The 20,547-nt window shown below is 40.6% G+C and overlaps 1 protein-coding gene across 3 annotated transcripts in view; it reads right to left on the bottom strand.

The window, feature by feature from the left end:
* The window catches only part of ALCAM (activated leukocyte cell adhesion molecule), a 119,010-nt gene that overhangs the window by 23,738 nt on the left and 74,725 nt on the right, over positions 1 to 20,547 (bottom strand). For all 3 annotated transcript variants that reach the window (XM_077790921.2, XM_077790920.2, XM_077790922.2), the window contains exons 2-6: positions 12,306 to 12,406; positions 9,361 to 9,580; positions 5,035 to 5,099; positions 4,562 to 4,649; positions 3,574 to 3,756 (exon numbers count right to left, since the gene is read on the bottom strand). In XM_077790921.2, coding sequence (XP_077647047.2) covers positions 3,574 to 3,756; positions 4,562 to 4,649; positions 5,035 to 5,099; positions 9,361 to 9,580; positions 12,306 to 12,406 — 657 coding nt within the window. The remainder of the gene's footprint in view (positions 1 to 3,573; positions 3,757 to 4,561; positions 4,650 to 5,034; positions 5,100 to 9,360; positions 9,581 to 12,305; positions 12,407 to 20,547) is intronic.

Genomic DNA, 20,547 nt, shown 5'->3' with positions numbered 1-20,547 from the left:
GGAGCTGCACTGAGAGCCCTGACACAGCTCAGCACCTCCAGAGCAGAAGTACAGCTTTGCCTGCTTGCAAAAAGGATGTCCAGCATCACTGCTGGTGTGGAATACAACACATGCAATGAGATAGCTTGCCAGGAATGCCATGCATGCCCCTCTTGGTAGCTGCTGGGCCAAAAAACTCAGTTTCAGGGGCTGCTGCAACACATCTTTCCTTCTGTCAAGTTTATGTTAAGGTAAAGTTATCATAAAGAATGTCTAGACATATCCTGGAATTGTTTAGGCTTTTTGTCTGGAGAATGAAATGGGAGGAATTAATAAAAAGAAAAGACTTTAATTTAGAACAGGTTTTTCACCACAGAGATAAACAGATCTGGATTCAAAATGGACACAGTTAAACAAAAGTTCCATTCTTGCAAACCACCAGTCTTTTCTCTAGAAATATCCTACCCTTCTATCTACTGCAATCAACCAGCAGCGAATTTTAATTTAATTTGCTAAACTAGAGAAAAACCCCAAACACACAGAAGTAAAGCCTACTTTAACTGCTGTCTGGGATGAAGAGGTCATTCTTCTGAGGAAGATGCAGCCTGAGAACAGGCAGATGGTGTCCAGTGCCATGCAGAGTGGTGCTTGGTATGAATAATACACCCCCCTGCTTTCACTTTGCCTTTGCAAAGCCAAGATTCTGCTTTCTACAACAGCAAAATTCCAGGAGCCAGCACCACAAGGCAGCCATTTAGTAGATGAATGCTGCTATCCCAGAGCTGCCCCAGCCACTGTGCCATTTCCAGGAAAACACCAACGCTGGAAGCAGCTCGAGCATGAAGCATCCCTGACTCTAATCTGTTTTAAAAGCATTTATCCATAACAAAACACACACCTCACAACAGGACACGACTGGGAAGGCTGCCTGACAAACATTATCTTTTTACACTGATTAATGCTGAGCAGGACCCTACATAACTGGAGCCTAGATAATTAAATATCTGAGATACTATCCAAGTGTCCAGCTCCAGGACTTCTCTCCTAGTACTCCTTGCTTTCAGTAGCTTCCCTGCTTGCAGCTGCAAAAGCAAGCACGTAACTGCTGCTAGCTGAGCTAAATTATCCTAATCCAAGTAACATCCAACACAGCAAGAGCTAATTCACTCTTCTTCCCATACTAGGTTACAGTGGCTGGCTCCTTCCAGGATGTGAACTAGCTATTAAACACTTGAGTACTAAAGACTGCACTAACTCAATGCAAAAAGATAAAATAATAAAAAAAAACAAAACCAAACATTTCTTAGATCCTGACTGAATAGATATATGTTTAAAAAAAATCTTAAGAAGGTATAATTTTAATCATGCTCACCCCATTTCTTTAGGAGAAATGGGTAAGTTGCAAGGAATGAGCAGTAGGTCTTTAAGATTTTGTTCTATTGCTTTAGAGACACAAAATACCATAGTTTTGATGGTTAATCTAAAATGTAAAAAGGCTGAAAGACTTCAATTTCTTAAGAGTTGAAGTCTGCCATTTTTTTTATCTGCATTATATTTGACTCATTAAAAAAAAAACACAATTATTGAGAAACTAATTAGGAATACTGAAATAAACTAAAAAAGCAAAACCAAATCTGATGGGTCATTATCACCAACTAACAGCAGTCATGACATGCATCTCTTGAAGCTTGGACATCTATTAATGAAGAATTTCCCAAATTCATTTGGAGATGCATTTATGCAGAGTAAGGAACTGAAGTTACAGCAGATGAAAATACTTAGAAAGAAAACTGGGTAACTTCACCCTCTAAATCCAAAGTTCATACCTGAGGCCTCTTCAGTACTGAAGAGTGTGCCTGCCTCCCAATATTTGCTAATTAGCAACACACTGCTGGAATTAAATTGTGTGTTACTAGGCCAGGACTAGAAGAGTTAGTTTATCAAGCATTAAATCTTTATACAGAGGGAACACTACACATGGCCAGTGACCATCCCAGAGCCATGCAGCCTTCTTTTCCCTTCATGTTGGCTAGTTCTTACTTGCACAGCACAAAAATCTGGAACAGCCTTACCCTCAACAGGTGAAGTGGCCCTGATGCATGAAAGCAGAGGGGAAATGAGGACAGCACAGCATCTCCTGGCAAATAATAGCAACAAATGCTTTCTGGTCATTGCATTTCTTTCCTGAGAACATCTGCCGTGCACAGCAGGAGTTACTCATGGTCATGGGGCTCCACAAGTGACAGAAAAAAACATGGTGAGATTTGGTACCCAGCTTTATAAAGCAAAAGCAAAAAAAAAAAAAAAAGAAATCCCTCTAGCTTTAAAGTGATGGGAGAGGTGTCTGCAGGCTTGAAATGCTCGTGGTATTCACATGGGCAAGAGCTGTCCCCAGTGGTTTTCCTCTCCCTTAGTTCTGCTGGTTGTCACTCTGGAGAAAGAGCTGATAAAAAGACAAGTCTGACTTCAGATGAAACCAAAGACCAGCTGCTCCCAGGTTTGGTTTTATTTGATCAAGGTCAAAACTGATCCCCTAGCCTTTGGCCCAACAAATTTACCTGTAGAGGAAAAGCAACAATTGTCTGGGCAGAACACACATGGCACTTCCAGCCCTGGCTTTTGTTTACAAGTGCTGCACTCACACTACCTGGAGAAATTGAAATTTTCTTTGTTTGCAGCTGGAATACACAGTTGTCATACATTGCTAAGACACAGATGCTGGATGTACACTCAGACCCTATCATTCCCAAAACTGGGACTCATCTTTTATAAGATGAGGTGGTACCAGAAGTGCACAGAGAGGCAACACTCGACTGGACATATTGTCTTTCTCCTGCTCCTCTACATCCTGCTGGGACCTGCAGCCTTCTGCAGTCCTTCAGAAGTGTCATTTTACACTTTGAAACATCTCTCCCCCTGGTCTCCAGGTGCTGCCACCTCCTCTGATCTCCCCCTTGCCAACAGCCTGTTTTGTTTATTCAAAGGAACATTATGATTTCCACAGCCGTCAGTAACACAGTAAGGAAGCTGATTTGGAATTCAGTCCAGTTAGAAGCAATTATTTGCACAAATTCTTTACCTAAAAATCTACCAATATTCGAATTATACATTTTAAATGTAAAACACAGCATTTACAGCTGTAAGGTTTCACCAGCTTTGTGAAAGGTACACAGCCAGCATTAACTGCTTGGTGCTGGCTCTGAAGAGATGAAAAATATTTGAGTTTACTAAAAACTGTATTGTGTATTTACTGCATATTTCAGGGGGCACAGAATCACTTTTATCAGCTACTACAACTTCTCTTAAAATTCTCAGAAGCTATTTCACTGTAGCATTTTATGGCTGTCACTTTTCTCTTGTCAATGAAATCTTGATATTCGGTATTCCATTGCTAGGAAAAATTAAATCTCAGGTAAATCTGAAGATAATAAAAATCACCTTGGTAATGTACTCAGACCTTCTTGATGCAAATCAGTTTTGAAGAAACTATTTCAATAGCCAAACACTCTCAAATTTGTAAACTGTTTCTGATTTTGCTTTCCCCTGCCCTGGAGGGAGACTTTGTACAGCAAAAGATGCTTTTTGATAACTTACAGTGAACATCGAAGACAACTGGTTCAGACTGCATTGTTTTCTGGCCTGATGGTCCATAGTAAGTCACAATACAAGAGAATTTGGCATTTACATCTTCCTTTGTTGGCATGTACTGAAGAGATGATGTCATGGTGAAGAGTCCGGTTGTTCTGTCCACAATCTTCTGCAAATTGATGACCACAACTGAAAAGAAAATAATGTTTCAGTGTCACACAGAATTTGAAACCTTTTTCCTGTATGTTTTCCTGCCTGTTCTGTATTTGAGACCAGGCTGCAAACACACATGAAATGTTGCCCAAGAAATTTTACTCTTTTCCTCTAGTACTACCACTGAAGTATAACAGGAACATTTTACCAACAACACACTCCTAACCTGCCTAGTGTTTTAAATCAAATCCAAACAAAAAAATAGTTGCAAACTGGTGAGGTTTTTAATACAAATCAGCCTGATCTGTAAGATAGAAAGAAAGCCTCAAAAATGATAGCAAAAAAATGAGGATAAAATTTATTTTTTAAGTATCCTCTAATTTATAAGGAAGGAAAAATATTGTAGCCTTATTGAACTGTCAAAGTTGAAAAGAAGGAAAAAAATAGTTGTTCTTACATATCCTGGAAAATCAATAGTTGTGTAAGATGATGGTCTGTGTGGTCCAAAACACAATATGGGACAGGTATGAAACAGAGACAGTTAATACCTTATAAGAAGTTGGAAATTAGATACAGGTTTCTATTAGTTACATAGGCTCAAAAATAGTTTTGTGATAGCATTCATAAAGGCAATTCTCCTCCCCATAATGTGTATTTAAAACTGGAAATAAAAGAGAAAGATTAGCTTGGGTACTCTGAAAGGCCTGAACATCTCCTTCCAGCTGTATCTTTCCATATGAGCAGTTTTTCTCAAAGGGAGGATACGTAAAATAAGGCAGAGCAGCCCTTTAGACACTTGATGCACACACCCAGGAGTGGATTTAGGGACAGCAGAACCTACCATCATCCAGGGGCTGCAGCACTCTCCCGTTTTTGAACCACGTCACGTTTCCCTCAGGATAACTGTCCCTTGAAACGCACTCCCCGAGCTGCAAAACAGGCAGGAATTCATTTCCTTCCCCCCTTAGGCTCAGACAGAATTCTGCTTTTTTGGGTCAAAAGTTTGAGGTAGTTCAAACGCTCAACCCCAACCGCTTTTCTTAAATAAGGCACATCAAACCAGCGAGGCACAGCTGGGAAGGGTGGTGGCTCTGACATCAGGGTGGTTCTTGTTTGCAGATATAAATATAATAAATAGAATAAATAGAGAAAATAGAGTAGTGGCAAGGCAACTGCTCCGTGCTCAGCCTGGCTATGGACTCACAGGCAGGGGTTCCTTCACCCCTCTGAGCCATCACCTCTGTCTGGACTGTAAAGGGACTCCAGGCAGCTGTGGGGAACATAACTGTGAGAGAGGGAGAATGCTGCTCTTACCATTTGTAGCTTCTCTGTTTCTAAGAGATTTGCTTGATGTAAGATTTCTGGTTGAGAGGGTTGTTCTAAAACATAAATAGGATAAAAGTACTGGTGAAGGGAGCACAAACAGCTGTTTGAAAAACAAAAATATTACCAAAAATATGTGGACTTTTGAAATTAAACAGAATAATCTCCCATTAAAAGGAGAAAGGGTGAGGTATTTCTATTTCAATATCAGCAAAAAAAAAACAAGAACAAACTCTCACTTCAAATGTGTCACACCTTCCACAATGAATTCCATGTACTCTGGCAATACATCTTTTAGCCAGACAGACTAGTTCACCACCCAGGAGGAGAGAACCTGATCTGATCTATTGATTTATAGGATACACATGCTGGAGAAGGAGCCAGTAGTACAGAAAGTGCAGCAACAAAAAAGCAGCTTTCCTGCAGATATTATGGTAGCTGAGCTGTCAATATTATAAAGGAACAAGTTCAACCTAATCGTTCTTCTAATGTTTATTTTTCCTAACTGGGATTATTGCATTTAAGAAATTCAGATGATAGATAAAAGTGCAATTATTTTAACTGATTCTGTGTTAGTTATGACTCTCTTAAAAAAAATAAACTTTTTTCCAGTGCCAGTTAGTCTTTTTACTTACTTTTATTATGGTAGATGGATCTCTTAGCTTGCCAAAGTGGAGGATCTATCAGTGTTTCCATCATAAAAGACTACTTTCTAGGGACTATATAACTTGTCTGTTAAAACAGTTTGGCTCGAAGCCCGGAATGCAAATTTTTATCTCCAAATGAGACAGTTTTCCCCACAATTTTAAAAGAAGAGGGGAAGAGTGACGGGAAAAAATAAATCAATGTCTATACAGTCAAGGAAAGATTCTACAACCTATCTGTACAGCTTAAACAAGAATACTTTTACAGACTGGAACATTCCTAACCATGCCAGCTTACAGAGCCCTTTCCTTAAATCAAGTTTCCTATGAAATACTGCACGTATGTCTGTAACCCCAGCCCTAAGTGAACTTCACCACTGTCTTGCCAACACACCCTGCTGAAGTTGCTGATGTGCAGGTGCAGACTCCTGTTGTCACAGAGGCAGCAAGCCTGCGTGTCTTCCCAATAATCCTTTTTATTTGTGTGCATGTTTACGTGCAAATGCACAAATGCTCTTCACTTGAATGACCACCCCAGGATGGAACAAAATCAGGTCAAAAGGGAAATGAAAGTGAATAAAAGAAGCTATTCATCTGACATTTTTCAAATAACTTTGCTTGTGGCAAAAAACAAAACCAAACAAAAGACACAGTCAAAGCTATATAGTAAGACTGTCATATTTTCTTCAAAACAGTAATAAAGATTTTTTTTTTTTTTTTTTAGGAAAGATACGCATGTTTATTTCTCTTTTGTTAGCTTTAAAGGAAAAAGGTGGGTTTTTTCCATATAAGAACCTATCAAGGACAAAATATTTTCATGTCAATTCAAGAAAATGTGGTTTTACAAAACCATTAACAAGACCTCTGGGTCAGATTTTTGGGTCTCATAAACACGTGTAGTAGCCTGCCTGTCCCAGTCATCAGCTGATCAAGCCATGACACCTTCCCCTACCTCAGCTTTGCTTCTTTTTGTCTCCCAGCTCCTGTAGAGCCTGGTTTGGTGTGTTGGATGCCCCTGCCCTGCAGTGATGCTTTGAGGGGAAGGGAAGCCCCCTTGCTCTGCAGCTGCTGCGTGGGGCTCTCCCCATTTTGAGCACCCTGTGAGTGTGCAGGTGTTCCAGAGGAGAGGCTGACACCTGTGAGCAGCATCCCAGAGGAAACACCTGCAGCCACATCCCCTGGTGCACGCGCCCCAAGGTAATTCACTGCAAAACGCTCACTTGGCATTCACCAGCTCAGCGTCTGCAGCGAGAAAAAAAAATTAAACTTGGCAGCAAACTCCACTTTGGTGGGTTTGCAACTTCAGCACGCTGCTTATCTCTCAGCTTAAGAGCTTGCCAGAGTACTTTGCTACTCTATATAGAGTAATAATAGAGGGGAAAAAGAGTTTGCTGCCTACAAAAGCCAAGTGCCGGTGCAGCAGGACAGCAGCTCCCGTCTGCTGGGCTGCCCTGCTTTGGAAACTGGCTGTTTGATTCCACAAAAAAACAAAAAACTGCTGACAGGATCCATCCGGAAAGCTGGTAGTGCTTGTGTGAGTAGTCAGGGAGAGACGAGCAGGTGGTACCTGCACAGGGAGGTTCAGCTCCTTAGTCCTGAGATAAGCAGGCAGCACAGCTGGGGATGGAACAAGCTCCAGCAAAGCCCAGCAGCAGTCATGGCTCTGGGATGCAGCTGAGTTTCGGGTGCATGAGATTCTGGTTTATGAGTGTCAGCGTTCAGGAACACACAGAATCACAGGATATGATTATCTGGAGGTGCTTTTATTGAGAGCTCTGGGAATCAGGGGTACAGACCCAAATCTGACTCCAACACGGCTCTTGAGCTGAACGTATTCTCTATTCTATCATTATATCACTTACATATTAATTATTAAACTTATACTGTTCTATTGGATACATTGACATGAGTTTCTCGTGATCTTTCTTAGGCCCCTGACCACAGTTTCTCATGATTATTCTTATGATTAAACAGTAATTATATTTAATTACTAAACAGTCATCACATCTAACAATTATATCATTTATCATGTACTAGCTACACAGTGCAGTTCTAGCAAGGTACAAGGCCTACATGTACCCAGGGTATTTTTTTTCCAGGGCCTACTAAGCTTAATTTTCCTTCTAACCCTAAATCCCCATGATTTTAAAATCCTTTTACTATCATGAGGGTCACAATTCAGCAGCCGAGCTCTGTACCTGTGGCTCCATGAGTTAGAAACTCCCCTCATTAAATAAATAAAGATTGCCAGCTAATCTTAATTCTTCTGCAATTAAAGCAAGCAAGCGAGCAACTAAAAATGAGAACTAAAACCAGACTCAAGAAAATTAAATGCAAAGAAAAGAGAACCGTAAATAAAATTGTGAGTGCAGAATGAAAAAACACAAAATAATTTTTCTTGCAGCGCTAAGTTGGCCATATTACATGCGTGGCATCCTTCCTTCTTATCTTCCTTAGAAAATAGAAGCTTTCTCTATTAGAATTAATGCACAGAATAAACCAGACAAGCTGTGCTCCATGGCTGAGTTAGCATTGTGTTAATGCTTAGTCGAGTACACAGTAATTCAAGCAGTTAGTGTTTCATTTTACCATATACCACTGCCTCATCTACATATTTACTACTGTGCAATAAGTAAACATGATAATTCTTTATCATTTCCTTTGAAGCACTGTGTTTACTATGTGTGCTCTGAGCACACTCCTCCCTGTTGTCATTAATTCAATTGTTCTTGCAGTCAAATTGAAAGTGAAACAAGGGAATTACTATTGGCTCCTAATCTAGCTTTAAAGTCATTTATGTGACTGACAGCAGAGATATCATTGAGGACTCCCTGACACCTTCTACCTGAGAGAAGCAAAAGGCTGCCCTCCCAAAACATGAATTTGTGTTTTTCAAGCACAGTGTGATGTTTGAAACTTCCATACCTGCAGTCAGCACATTCCCACAACAGACTGACTGTATAAATCTGTGCCTGAAGAGCAACAGAGGCCAAAAGCCATATAAAAAAATGAAGCTAAGGAAGATAAGACACTGCAGTCACAGCCCTGTGTCCCCAAAAAGCCTCCCAGGCTGGGCTTTGCACTGCAGAAGAGCCCTGCCATGGAACTGTAGTGATGGCAAGCAGCACGGGACCTTGCTGTGCTCCAGGAGAGAACGGCACACAGGTATTCCTTGGGGACAAAACAACCATTTGGGGCTGCTGGATCATTTCCCAGCCTCTTGCTCTCTCCCTCACAGTTTGTGCTGTTGCACAGTAGTGCCTCAGAGCCACTTCCAAGCTCCCCCCTGAAATAATCCTACAGACCGCACGCGGTTAATGCTTCCCTCCTGCAGAAAAAATTTGCTCGGAGAACAAATGGAAAATAATCAATGCTAATTTTACATTTTTCATTTCCAAGGCCAAATGACATCACATAAGTGAGTCATTATCAAAGCCTAAAATTCTCTTTGAGCCAGCACTTATCATGAATAAACTGCAAGTGCAGGCAGTCCTGTTACATAAATGCCACCAGTAGATTACATTTTTGAAAGCTGCAGAAATTTGCTAGTCTTCGTAATTTACTGAGCCAAACTTACTTTCTTGGCTTTAATCCTGCCATAAACAAAAGTTTCTGTAACTTATGATTCAGATGCTGATGAATGTTAATGGTAGTAACAACTAGATTTACTTACTGAAAACTTTGACTATCGTTGGCTCTTCGGAAACATCATCTTCTGTAACTAGCATACATACAAATCTCTTTTCATCACTGATTCTTGCATTCTTGATGGATAATGTATAGTTTTCTGAGAGACTCAACCTGTCTTTGTAGTCTGGTACATCATCATACTGTACATTTTTTTTTGTTGATGATCTGAAGGCAATAAATACTGGAGATCCATTTGGCATTTCCTATAAGAAAAGGATAAACACCTCTATTTTGCATAAATACTCATTTAAAAGTACTTGAACATTTGCAATTGGTACAAACCTATAATTAAAAAAAAACTGAAAAGACTGCAAACTATCAGATGGCTTTTTTTCCCTGATTAATTTCTGCTGTACATAGAAGAAATTCAGTGTTAATAAGAGCTAGTTTAAGATTGCCATGGTACACATTGGAAGTATCATCAGTAGAAATTATTTCAATCCTTTGGCTCAATCTCAGCATAACAAAGGGTATTCTCTGATAAAAGCTAGTTGTTTTGGCAACAGTTGCCACTCTCTGAATGAAAAGGTATTTGAAACAGAAGCGTGTGTGAGCTAGTCTCAACAGCTCCAATTTCCTTTTTTTTGTTATTGTTTTACATATTCCCATTGTTTATTTGGGATATTTAGACTTCATTTCAAATGCAGGATTTAATCAGGCACAACTGTCTATTTTATTCTAAATTTGTTCTTAGCTTTTTATTTTTGCCTTTTCTTTAAAGGACCCAAAAGCTTGTAGATGGGAATATGCATACAATCAAATATCGTTCATCTGCAAAGTATTGGTTTCTAGACATACTCCTCATGCAATTGCCATCCTAAGAAGGAACACAAAGTTGACAGCCTTGCACAAATCCCTCATATTAAAAAAAATATCATTTTTATGAGGGACAAACTTACAGGTGCAGTTCTACAAGATTTGATTCCTTCTTCCTTACACAAGCACATGCTCAGAGCAGTGACAGACACTGCCTTTATTTAAAGAGAGGTGAAACACTGATTCTGTCTTTATGCTCAGTATTGTGCTGGGTGCTGGAGAAGGTTGGAATTCTCTTTTATCCCCTATACCTTGCAGCACTGATGTCAGTAGTGCTCTCAGCAGAGCACCTCAGCTGGACTGCAGAGCCCACAAGGGCACGACGATGCTGTGACGAGATGAGTGCTGTCAGAGCTGGGCAGGGAGCAGGAGGCCCCAGCTGGTTGTGAAGTTTAAATTTGTTTAGAAGTGAAGTTTAAAATTGTGACGTTTAAATTCCCTTACAGTCTTCCTCCCTCTTCTACTTTTAAGTCTTGGATTTGTCTAATGCTTGTCACACAAAAAACACTGTCTTGACTCGATATTCCTGAAAAGAAGTTGGCTGTCAGGTGCAAATGAGCTCCTCGTCCCTGTAGCCCACCCAGCTGCAAGCACACACAGGTAGACATTGAAGTGAGCAACAACTGCCATGGTGCAAGTCTCCCAGTGCCTCCAGGCTCCCACCAAAAACACAAATTGCAGTAGAGAAGAAAACAGAGTTCATCCTTCTTCCAATGAAATAATCACTTGACTAATAATGTAATCCAACCCTCTCTGTTGCCATGCTGTGAGATGCCCTGGGAGAAAAGGTGCCACTTTCCCTTGGTTGTGTGGGCTGTCACCAATTTCATGCAATAGCAACTTAGACAGGCTCTTTTGTTAGGTTTTGTATCCCTTTCCATTTAGAAGAAGCTGCAACATCTCCACTTGCTGCTTGTCTAACACAGACAATCCAAATGCAATGGAAAGAGATAATGCATTTTGGTTTTTTTCTAATATCCTTGCATCTTCAGAGAGATGGACTTGTGTCTTCCCAGGAAAAGTCAGTAGGCTGAAAAAGATACTGCAAAATGCAGGCACTCCATCTTCTAAATGCTCATGAAACAGTTTTACTGTCCCTTTTCGGGGAAACATTCTTCTCAACTGCTGACTTTGGTTCCTGAAAAGCGTTTGCAGGAAAAGAACTGAGTGGATGTGGGCTGCAAAAGCTGCAAACCTGAAGATAAAAAGGAAGGAGCTAGGGGAGAATAGGACTGCCCCCACCACTGGCAGATCATTCTTCTGTAAATATAGGCTGCTGGATGCCATTTGCAAAAAGAGAGAGAACTACATCCTTATAAAGCCACTAGAAGTTATTTATTATTGCAGGTACATTCTGTTTGAGAAGAGGAAATTTAGATGAACTTCACAGAGGCAGGAAAACCATTTATCTCAATACAGTCTGAAAAGCAGAAGGGGTTTGGTATCCCAGCATTTTTATCCAGACATGCTTCCAGGTTTCCTTTACTTTGATATGCTGATCCTCCTTGTGACCTGGGATAGTGATCATACACAGGAGAAGCTCATCCTGTGGTGTTCCCACTGCAGGCTGACCAGCACACCTAGAGAGAACCCACGTTTTTACCCCTGAAATGGCAGAGTGAAACCACCAGCAGCGCTCCCAAGGTCAGCTCTGCTCTCTTCTCTGCAGTGCATTGAGCAAAACGAAGCCTGAAAGAGATCCCAGTGACTGTCAGAACAACCAGAGACAGGGACAGGGCTTTTTTCCCAGGGATGGAACTCTGCTTCAGGCAGCCAACTTCAAAAATGTTCAAATGTACAGCAGTGGCTCTGTCAAGTGAGCGAGACACCACGGATAACATGCCAGGTCTCTAATACAGGTTGGCAGAGAGCTCCTGAATAATTATTTGCCTTGAACAATGAGATTAATTCCTCAAACCTCTAATCTGCACTCGGCAGAAATTATACAGCTCCGAATCTTGCAGTCTTACAAACACAGGAATAAATGGCTTCCATATATGAGGCAGAAATCCTCTCGTTTGGAATCTGAAAATCTCTCACACACACACACACACACAAAATACACAGCATCTTATAACAGCTCTAATAAATATAAAGATAATAGATACTTACATATTTCCATTTTCCAAACATAAGACCATCTGGTACTTCTAGAGGACAAGGCATAGTAATAGTGTCTCCATATATTGCATTTACTGTGTACAATCCCAGAGCTAGAGGAGAAACAGAGAAAACAATTTTAAGTGTTTTTTTTGAATTCCCATGTTAGCTAATATTTGGTTCACACCTATTGTAACAGCAGCTCCTTTGCAAATGGTTATTTTCCAGCATGTAGGATTTATCTTCAAACCTATAACAAAATAGAATTCCTGTCACTAAATTTGTTAAGTGAATGTTATGACCTTTTTAAGTCCATGTTTCCTGCCAGAGTCAATGGGAGTCAAGTGGATTTCCAAAAAGGACTGCCATTGACCTGCTCAATCAGATTAATATCTACACTACAATCAGGACTGTCAAAAACTTAAAATGTACAAAGGGAAAATCCCTAAACCTTTATTTTCTTCATCTGAAAAACCACCCTGGAGAGGTTTCATTGCAACACAATATTGTGAGGAAGCCAGTAAAGAAATGATACTCTGGCTGCTACATAACATTTAAAACATAGGAAAACAATGACAGAAAAGAGAATGATGATATCAAAATATGTTCCCAAAAACCTGGGAAAAAAGAAAAAACACCAAGAAAAACTAGTCTGCAGATTTAGATTTTAGAAAAATGAAGTGAAATGCTTCAATGAATTATTTAAGAACAGCTTTTTTGGAAGCCTCAGCAGAATGTTATTGTGCTAATGCATATGAATTTACAGAATAAAACTGACCCACTTATTTTCATTGTCCGAAACATGTGAATTGAACAAAAATAACAGACCTCAAAGTGATGAAGTGCTGAAATGCAAGGAAGCTTAAAGGGGAAGATGCTACAACTTGGTGCATTTGCTACAAGGCAACTTTGCTCCTCCCTTCCTTAGCTGCCTGTTGTTTGCTGCTTTTTGCTCTCAGCCACACATCTGCAACTCCTGTCCCATTCTTTGCTCAGAGATTCAGGATCTCCCCCTTTGCTGTCTCTTTATTTGCAACTCTGGCTTAAGGGCTTGCTGCTAGAGGAACTGGATTTAAAAGAGTGAAGTTAGATTCTGGGGATGTAGCCAGGTGTTTCTGAGGAGAATGATCCATTCCTTTTAGAAACATGAATTTTTCAGGAGGTTCAGCCCTTCCTTTCTATAGCTAGAAAAAGAAATATGCATCCCCAAAGACCTGAGCCACAGTCCCTTTGCTTTTCCCAAGTCCTGAGGCCTGGAGGACCTGACAATTCTATAGAGTGCAATAGGGAGGTTTTTCCAAGGGATTTTTGTTTTAAAGAAAATCATGCCTTTTCAAAGAGCCAAACACTGAATTCCTTGCCTGCAAATTGAACAAGCAAGATCCCAGAGGATTTTTCTTGGGTGAAGACTTCAGAGCTCACTACTAACATCAGCTTGTATTTATCACACCTATCAGAGAGACAAATGAGGCTGTGGGGCTTGTGCTGTATGATATTGCACAAAGAAACAGTATTCCAAAATATTTCCTTAGAGAAACTACAGCCTCGATGGCACCACATCATGAAGGCAGACAAGCAGGCTGGAGCTTAATGGACTAAAGGAACACAGGAGATAACAGGCACCACTACCTGTATTTATCTTAAATTTCTGCCCTTCACTCAGCTCCCTTTCAACTAAAGCACTGGCAATCTTCTGATTCTGTTGCTTAATTAGTCACAAACATGCTTTAAATGCATTATTCACACTGTAAGGACTGGATGCTCTACTTTTCTATATGGTTCATGGAGACCAGCTGCTTCCTAAATGACAATAGAGTCATTCCACTAGGTGGTGCTGAGTAAGAGCAATCTTTTAAACTTAAACTAAAAATTTTAAAGACATCAGATAGCTTCAATTTCATGGAAACAGAAGCAATGTTTTACAATATCAAGCTATAAATTGAAGTAACATTCAAAGCTGGAAGAAATAGTGCACTTGGCCCTTTCTTGCACTCATCTTCATTCTGATCACCAGGAGGGGGGCAATCCTAATTTTAATTTTTTCGCTAGAGCTAGAAAAAGATGTCCTTTTTGTCTTTTCTTGGTTTTCTCCCTTGGGAACAAAATTACAACAGACTTGCAGATATATATTCAATTAGTAAACTGGTTAGTACCTGTTTGTATTCCAGCTAAGTGTCATTAAGTAATTACAAATCCATAATGGTGCTTGGCATCACATGGAAAACCAAAAACTGTTCCTCTGATACGAGATACTCTTTGGTATTAGGGGGAATACTCCCTGCCATTAGAGGAAGATAAAATTACCCCCTAGGAACTGAAATTCTGCTCTGTTCTAGACATCCATCTCAACAGCCTCATGAGGGTGAAGGAACATGTTTCTGGACAAACTCTACAGCATTCAGAGTAGGTAATTGATGAATGGCCTGATAAATGGAAAGACTGACCTCTGATTTTAGAACTCGTTCAGCTGAAAGGCATTTCTTAAAATGGACAAATTCATGACTTGCCATAAATACTGCCTATACTAAAATCACACAGTTGCCCATGAATTTGTTAACATAGAACCAGAAAGATACAGTCCTTTACTTTGAAACAGTCCTTGCCAGAATACAAAAAGTCCTCTGGCAAAATGTTATCATCCCATTTCTGTAGAAACAGATCTCGCACACTGAAGGAGTGTAAATTAATTGAAAAACTTCAAACTTTCACACAGTAACTGCAGTAATTGCCACAAAATGACCCTACCAACCTACACATTTAAGAAAAAAACAAAACAACACTTCAACAGAATTGGAAATTACTCTCTCTGTTGCTATTAGACATATTTGTAAAATGGTGGGATGAAGAAGAGAAGAAAATTATTGGTTGATAATATAATAGTGCTTACCACCAACCATCATATTATCAGGCCTCTTTGCATAATTTTCAACTCATTCTAAGAAAAAGAAATTGAAAGCAGGATCTACAAACACATAACAAATTGCCCATGCCCTAACACAGGGCAGGGTCAATGTCAGGGCCCTCGTTTCCCATTAACTCTGCAGGAGGGTGCAAACACCACGTCACCAGACATCCTGTCCTGCCTTGCTCTATTTCTGGTGCACCTTTCTGCAGCTAATTAAGAGCTCAGCCAGCTCCCCTATGTGATTTTTCAGATGTTGTCTGCTAAAACTGAGCTAGTGCTGTGAATAACAGCACTAATTCAGAGGCAGGATCTTGTCTCATGTACACCGAGAGCATCTCCACCCGCTAGGTCTGAACTACACCTGCATCACTTTCCTTCCCTTTCTTTACATACAAAACAGGCTCGAGAAGGCTGAGATTTATTTAATTTCCCTCTCTTTGATCCAGTGCTAAGGAAACTCTGAGCCAGATGAGACCTTTCCACATGGGATGGAGCACGGGAAGAAAGCAGCAGCTTCATGAGGTTTGATGGCTCAGAGAAGGACATTGGTAAATTGAGATGACATAGCTATTGATGCTTTTAACTTGAGTGCTTCCCATGTCCCTGTGGCAGTGCTAAATGCACCCTTCTCTGTGTGTTCCACAAGGCAAGAACCAAACAGTACCGACACCTTCAAGGGACAAACCAAAAAATCTTGAACAGAAGCTTAAATGCAGAGAAGCTATAGCAGAATAGCTGTTGCTATTTTAGATCCTCAATAAAAGTATGAGGCAGGTCATACCTATTATTATTATTATTATTATTATTATTATTATTAAATTAATTATTATTTTTAAATCAACAGGATCATACAGGAGGAATGCCTAAAAGGTGAGTTAAAAGAAAAAAGAGGTTAAAGAAGCTGATGTTTCTCCAAGGAAATAAAAAATAACAAAGATGTTTTCCATCTCTACCTCCCTCTCACAACTTCTTGCCACAAACACATCTTCTAAGTGCTTAGGAGTAGTAGTGTAAGTGCTTCTTCTAAGTCCTCAGGAGCAGTGCAAGTCTGGGGAGCCAAACCTCCCTCAGTACCTCGGCATCCACTGATTTAAAAGATGTTCCACATCTACAAAGATGTCCTGTATTTTCCTTTGCACTTAATTTTTTACTGCTGGTGCCTCTGCCCTGGCAGGTTCAGCAGTGCTGCTTTTTCTTACACTTCCTGGGCTCAAGGAGCAAAGTCTCATTACTAGAGAACAGCAGGACACGTTGGCTGCTGTGGTTCTCTGCAGCAATCAGCAGCACGAAGCAGGGGAGGTCAATTAGCAGCTTCTGCAAGGGCAGTGTCCAAATTCAAGAGCAATTATGCCTATTTAACACCTACCTCAGAAACTGTAGTTAACTACTTTGGAAACTCTACATTAGGATTAACACTCCAAATTTTTACTCGAGGCATTGCCCCTCCCATCTTTTTTCCAGGGAGCCCAGACTAGCCTGCTCTAAATATAATCCAGGAGGTTGTAAAGCTTTGCCTCATTGAGTAAATATTTTATTAAGTTGCTTGCTATTCTTCTTTCTGCCCTCCACTTCCTACAGGGATTTCAGCTATACATATAGGTCCTACCCTCTTATGTACCAGCATAAGTGGCTGGTACTGACCTAAATGATTTTTTTTAGGAAACATCAGTGCTTCACAAAACCATTAACATGTTCTTAAGATTGGGATGGCACCTTTTAGAATCACAGAACCATTTAGATTGGAAAAGACCCTATAGATCATTAGAGTCCAACTATAAACCTAATGCTGCCAGACCCACCACTCAACTATGTCCCTAATTCTTTTAAAGACCTCCAGGGATAGTGACTCAACCACTTTCCTGGGCAGCCCATTACAGGGCATGACAATCCTCTTGGTAAAGATATTTTTCCTAACAGCCAATCTAAATGTCCCCTGCTGCAACCTAAGGCCATTTCTCAACTCCCATCTCACTACATTTTCCTTTTAGGTGGCTGTGCAGAGTGATAAATCTCCAAGTTTCCAGATTAAACAGCTCAGCTCCCTCAGTCACTCTTCACAGGACTCACCAGCTCAATCACTCCTCATTGAACATGCTTTTATTAAAAGTAATTTTTTGGGTTTTTTTTTAAAGACAAACCAGCATATGAATGACAGCTGGGTGTTGGGACAATACAAAAATGTATCAGAAAAAGACTCTCCTGCTTTGGACGGGACAAAACTTGACAGCAGGTGTTTACTGTCCCAACTGCCTTAAAGCCATGGGAAAGTATTTTTCATTTAATTAAAAACACTCTTTGGAGAAAAAATAATTAAGAGAGTTTACAAAATCACAGACTGACTGAGGCTGGAAGGGATGTCTGGAGGCAGCTGGTGCAAGCACCCTGCTCAAGCAGGACAATCCACAGCCACGTCCAGGAACCCAACCAGATGGATTTTGAACACCTCCAAGGAAGAAGACACCACAGCCTCCCTGGGCAGCCTGTGCCAGTGCTCAGTCACCCTCACAGCAAAAAGGCTTTCCTGATGTTCAGGGGGACAAGCTGCTTCTGATTGTGCCCACGGCATCTTGTCTGGTCACTGGGCATTGCTGAGAAGATCCTGTCTACGTTTTCTTTGTAGCCTCCCTTCAGGAATTTGGCCACACTGGGGAGACTCCCCTGAGCCTTCCCCTCTCCAGGCTGAGCAGTCCCAGCTCTCTCAGCTTTTTCCTGCAGGGGAGGTGATCCAGTGCCCTTCCCTGGACTCTCTCCAGTATGCCCATGTCTCTGATACCACAGAGCTCACCCTGGGTCAGGGTGGCTTCGTGTGGTGGAAAACTTCTCCTCCCACCCGAGCTTCCAAAGAAAGGCTCAGCAGTCTCTGTTGTCCAGTCTCAAGGCAGTTTCTTGCAAGTTATCTAAAAGATTTTCTTCTGGGGCTGCTGTGGTTTGCTCACAGCTCAGGCAGAGGCACACACACACCCTGACATCCTCTCTGACCCCGACTGCTTCTTCTCTCCCCACCCAGGGCTGCTGCTCTCTTTTATATGGTACATTACATGTTACATGTTTGCAGTTTTACCCAATGCCTAATACCTATATTAAATGGTGATTTTCTATCTTTTATATGGTACATTACGTGTTACATGTTTACAGTTTTTCCCAATGCCTATTACCTATATTAAATGGTGCTTTTCTACTCTAAACCAATCTGTGAGTGCCAACATCACCAAGAACATGGAGGTAAGGAAGGAGAAAGAGGGAGGACAGGGCAGGCCCAAATCCCAAATCCATCTTAAACCCTCTGACCCCCATGTACAAAACCAAACCCCCCCTGTACAGCACTCAAAAATTCTTCCATCTACTTTGTGACTACTTCTACTATAATATCTAAACTTTTGTGACTTCTTGTTCTCCCTACAAGGTTGGTAAATCATTCCATGATTCAAACCCAAAATCACAGCTGTTTCCAGCTGCCTGCCAGGGTCTCAAATGCTTCTGACCTGGACCCAGAACATCCAAAAATGTCTGAGGGACATTTTGGGTTTTGACATGATACCACAGAGCTCAGGAAGGGATGCAGTGCTCCAGCTGTGGCCTCAGTAGCACTGAGCAGAGGGGAAGGACCAGCTCAGAATCTCATCAGCAATTTTTGTGCAAGGGTACATCATGGGCTCCTCTTCACCTCTGTGTCTACCAAATGATCTTCTCTCCAGAACTGCTTTCCATGCTTCAGGGACTCCTCAGGTAGGCTCAACTTTTAACTACTCCTTCTCCCTCTCTTTTCATTGCCTGGCAAAGTCCCTTTTCCAGTAAGTAATTTAGAAGCTTCCAGGACTTTCACAATAGCAGAATAAGACTGCATGCAGCAAACATGTCATGCACCTTTTATTTCACCACCTGTGCCTGATAAAATCAGTTGAAAAACACAACAAAACCTATAAATATTTTTTTCTGAGCCACAACAGCCAGGGAGACAAACATAACCTAGTCTTGAATCTGCACATCTCTACAACAGAGGTCCAGCTGCTGTTTTATCGACAAGATCATCCTTGTGATCCAGCCTGCTCTGCTGAGAACAAGCCTCTTCACATGAGCTGCAGTCCCATGCACTGCTCATACAGTGCTCATTAATTTTCTGACATAGCACAGAAAACATAAACATAAGATACACTTCAGGATGTCAAAATACTGCTCAAAGTAAGCAAAAAAAAAAAAAAAAAAACAAAAAAAAAAACAAAAACCAAAAAAACTCATGTTCTCATGTTATCAAATTCACATGTAAGATATCCTTAGGTGGGTATGATCATTTCTATGCTGGGCATGAAAATAGGGAAGCAGGGCAAACACTTCCAAGACAATTCAAACAATGATTATCTTCACCTTACAAATATGATTAAAAACAAAGGTGCATGTGTTTGTTGATATGTTATCTGATACAGGTTATATAAACAGTATGTTGTTTCTTGTCTCTACCTGTTCAAACAGTGAAATAAACCCATACAAGAGCAACTAGCTCCTCAAAAGGACCATTAATTACAAGAATCATCAAAAGTATCCAAGAGGGAAACTAATTGTACATAAGCATACACATCAGTATTTAATGCACCAAACACTTTTAAAGCAATATAATAGAACTTGCTGAAGGGTTTCTTATACTTTATCACAGTATTCCTTCAATTAGTTTTAACCCTGAATAATATTAGAGCTCAGGCAATTTTAACACCAAAGGAAAAAAATAGTTTTTCAACTTATAATCACTGATGAAACAGACAGCAATTACCTTTCAGAACACACACTGCTAACTTGAGCTGCTTGAAGCTGTGAATTTAACTTGCATATTTGGGACTGTTTTTGGTTTGTTTTGGGGGCTTTTTTTTTGGGGGGGGAAGGGGAAGAGGAAAGGGAGGAGATCCAGCTGAAAACATGGTTGTGACTCTGGAAGATGTTGAGCTGCTTTTGACAAGCTTGTCAGATAAACACTACCTTAACTCCAGTGACACAAGCAGCCAAACCCACACGTACAGGAGCACTTGTGTACTTAAGAGTGATTTTAGCAAATACTTGAGCAGGTTAGAGAAATGGGGTATGGCACTCAACAACATTAATGTACTGAACAGCACACACCATGAAGTAGGCAGGGTATTTAAAGCTGAAGAGATACTAAAAGCATCAGAGAGTAGGCATTAAATGACAGCAGAATTCAGCTATCATCACCCTACACAAGCATTAAGTTTGTTTAAAACACAGTTTTTCTCCATGAATGAGAAAAAAAAAATCCTGAAGGAAACATGCCAGCTCTTCAGAAATTGTCTTTCTTATGAATACTAACAATTACGCCTTTCTAATACCATATAAAACACGAGTTTT

The sequence above is a fragment of the Lonchura striata genome, chromosome 1 (assembly GCF_050655825.1).
Source record: "Lonchura striata isolate lonStrDom1 chromosome 1, ASM5065582v1, whole genome shotgun sequence".
Classification (NCBI taxonomy): Eukaryota; Metazoa; Chordata; class Aves; order Passeriformes; family Estrildidae; genus Lonchura; species Lonchura striata.
The sequence above is the reverse complement of the archived record's forward strand: the minus strand, read 5'-3'. Positions and strand labels throughout refer to the sequence as shown.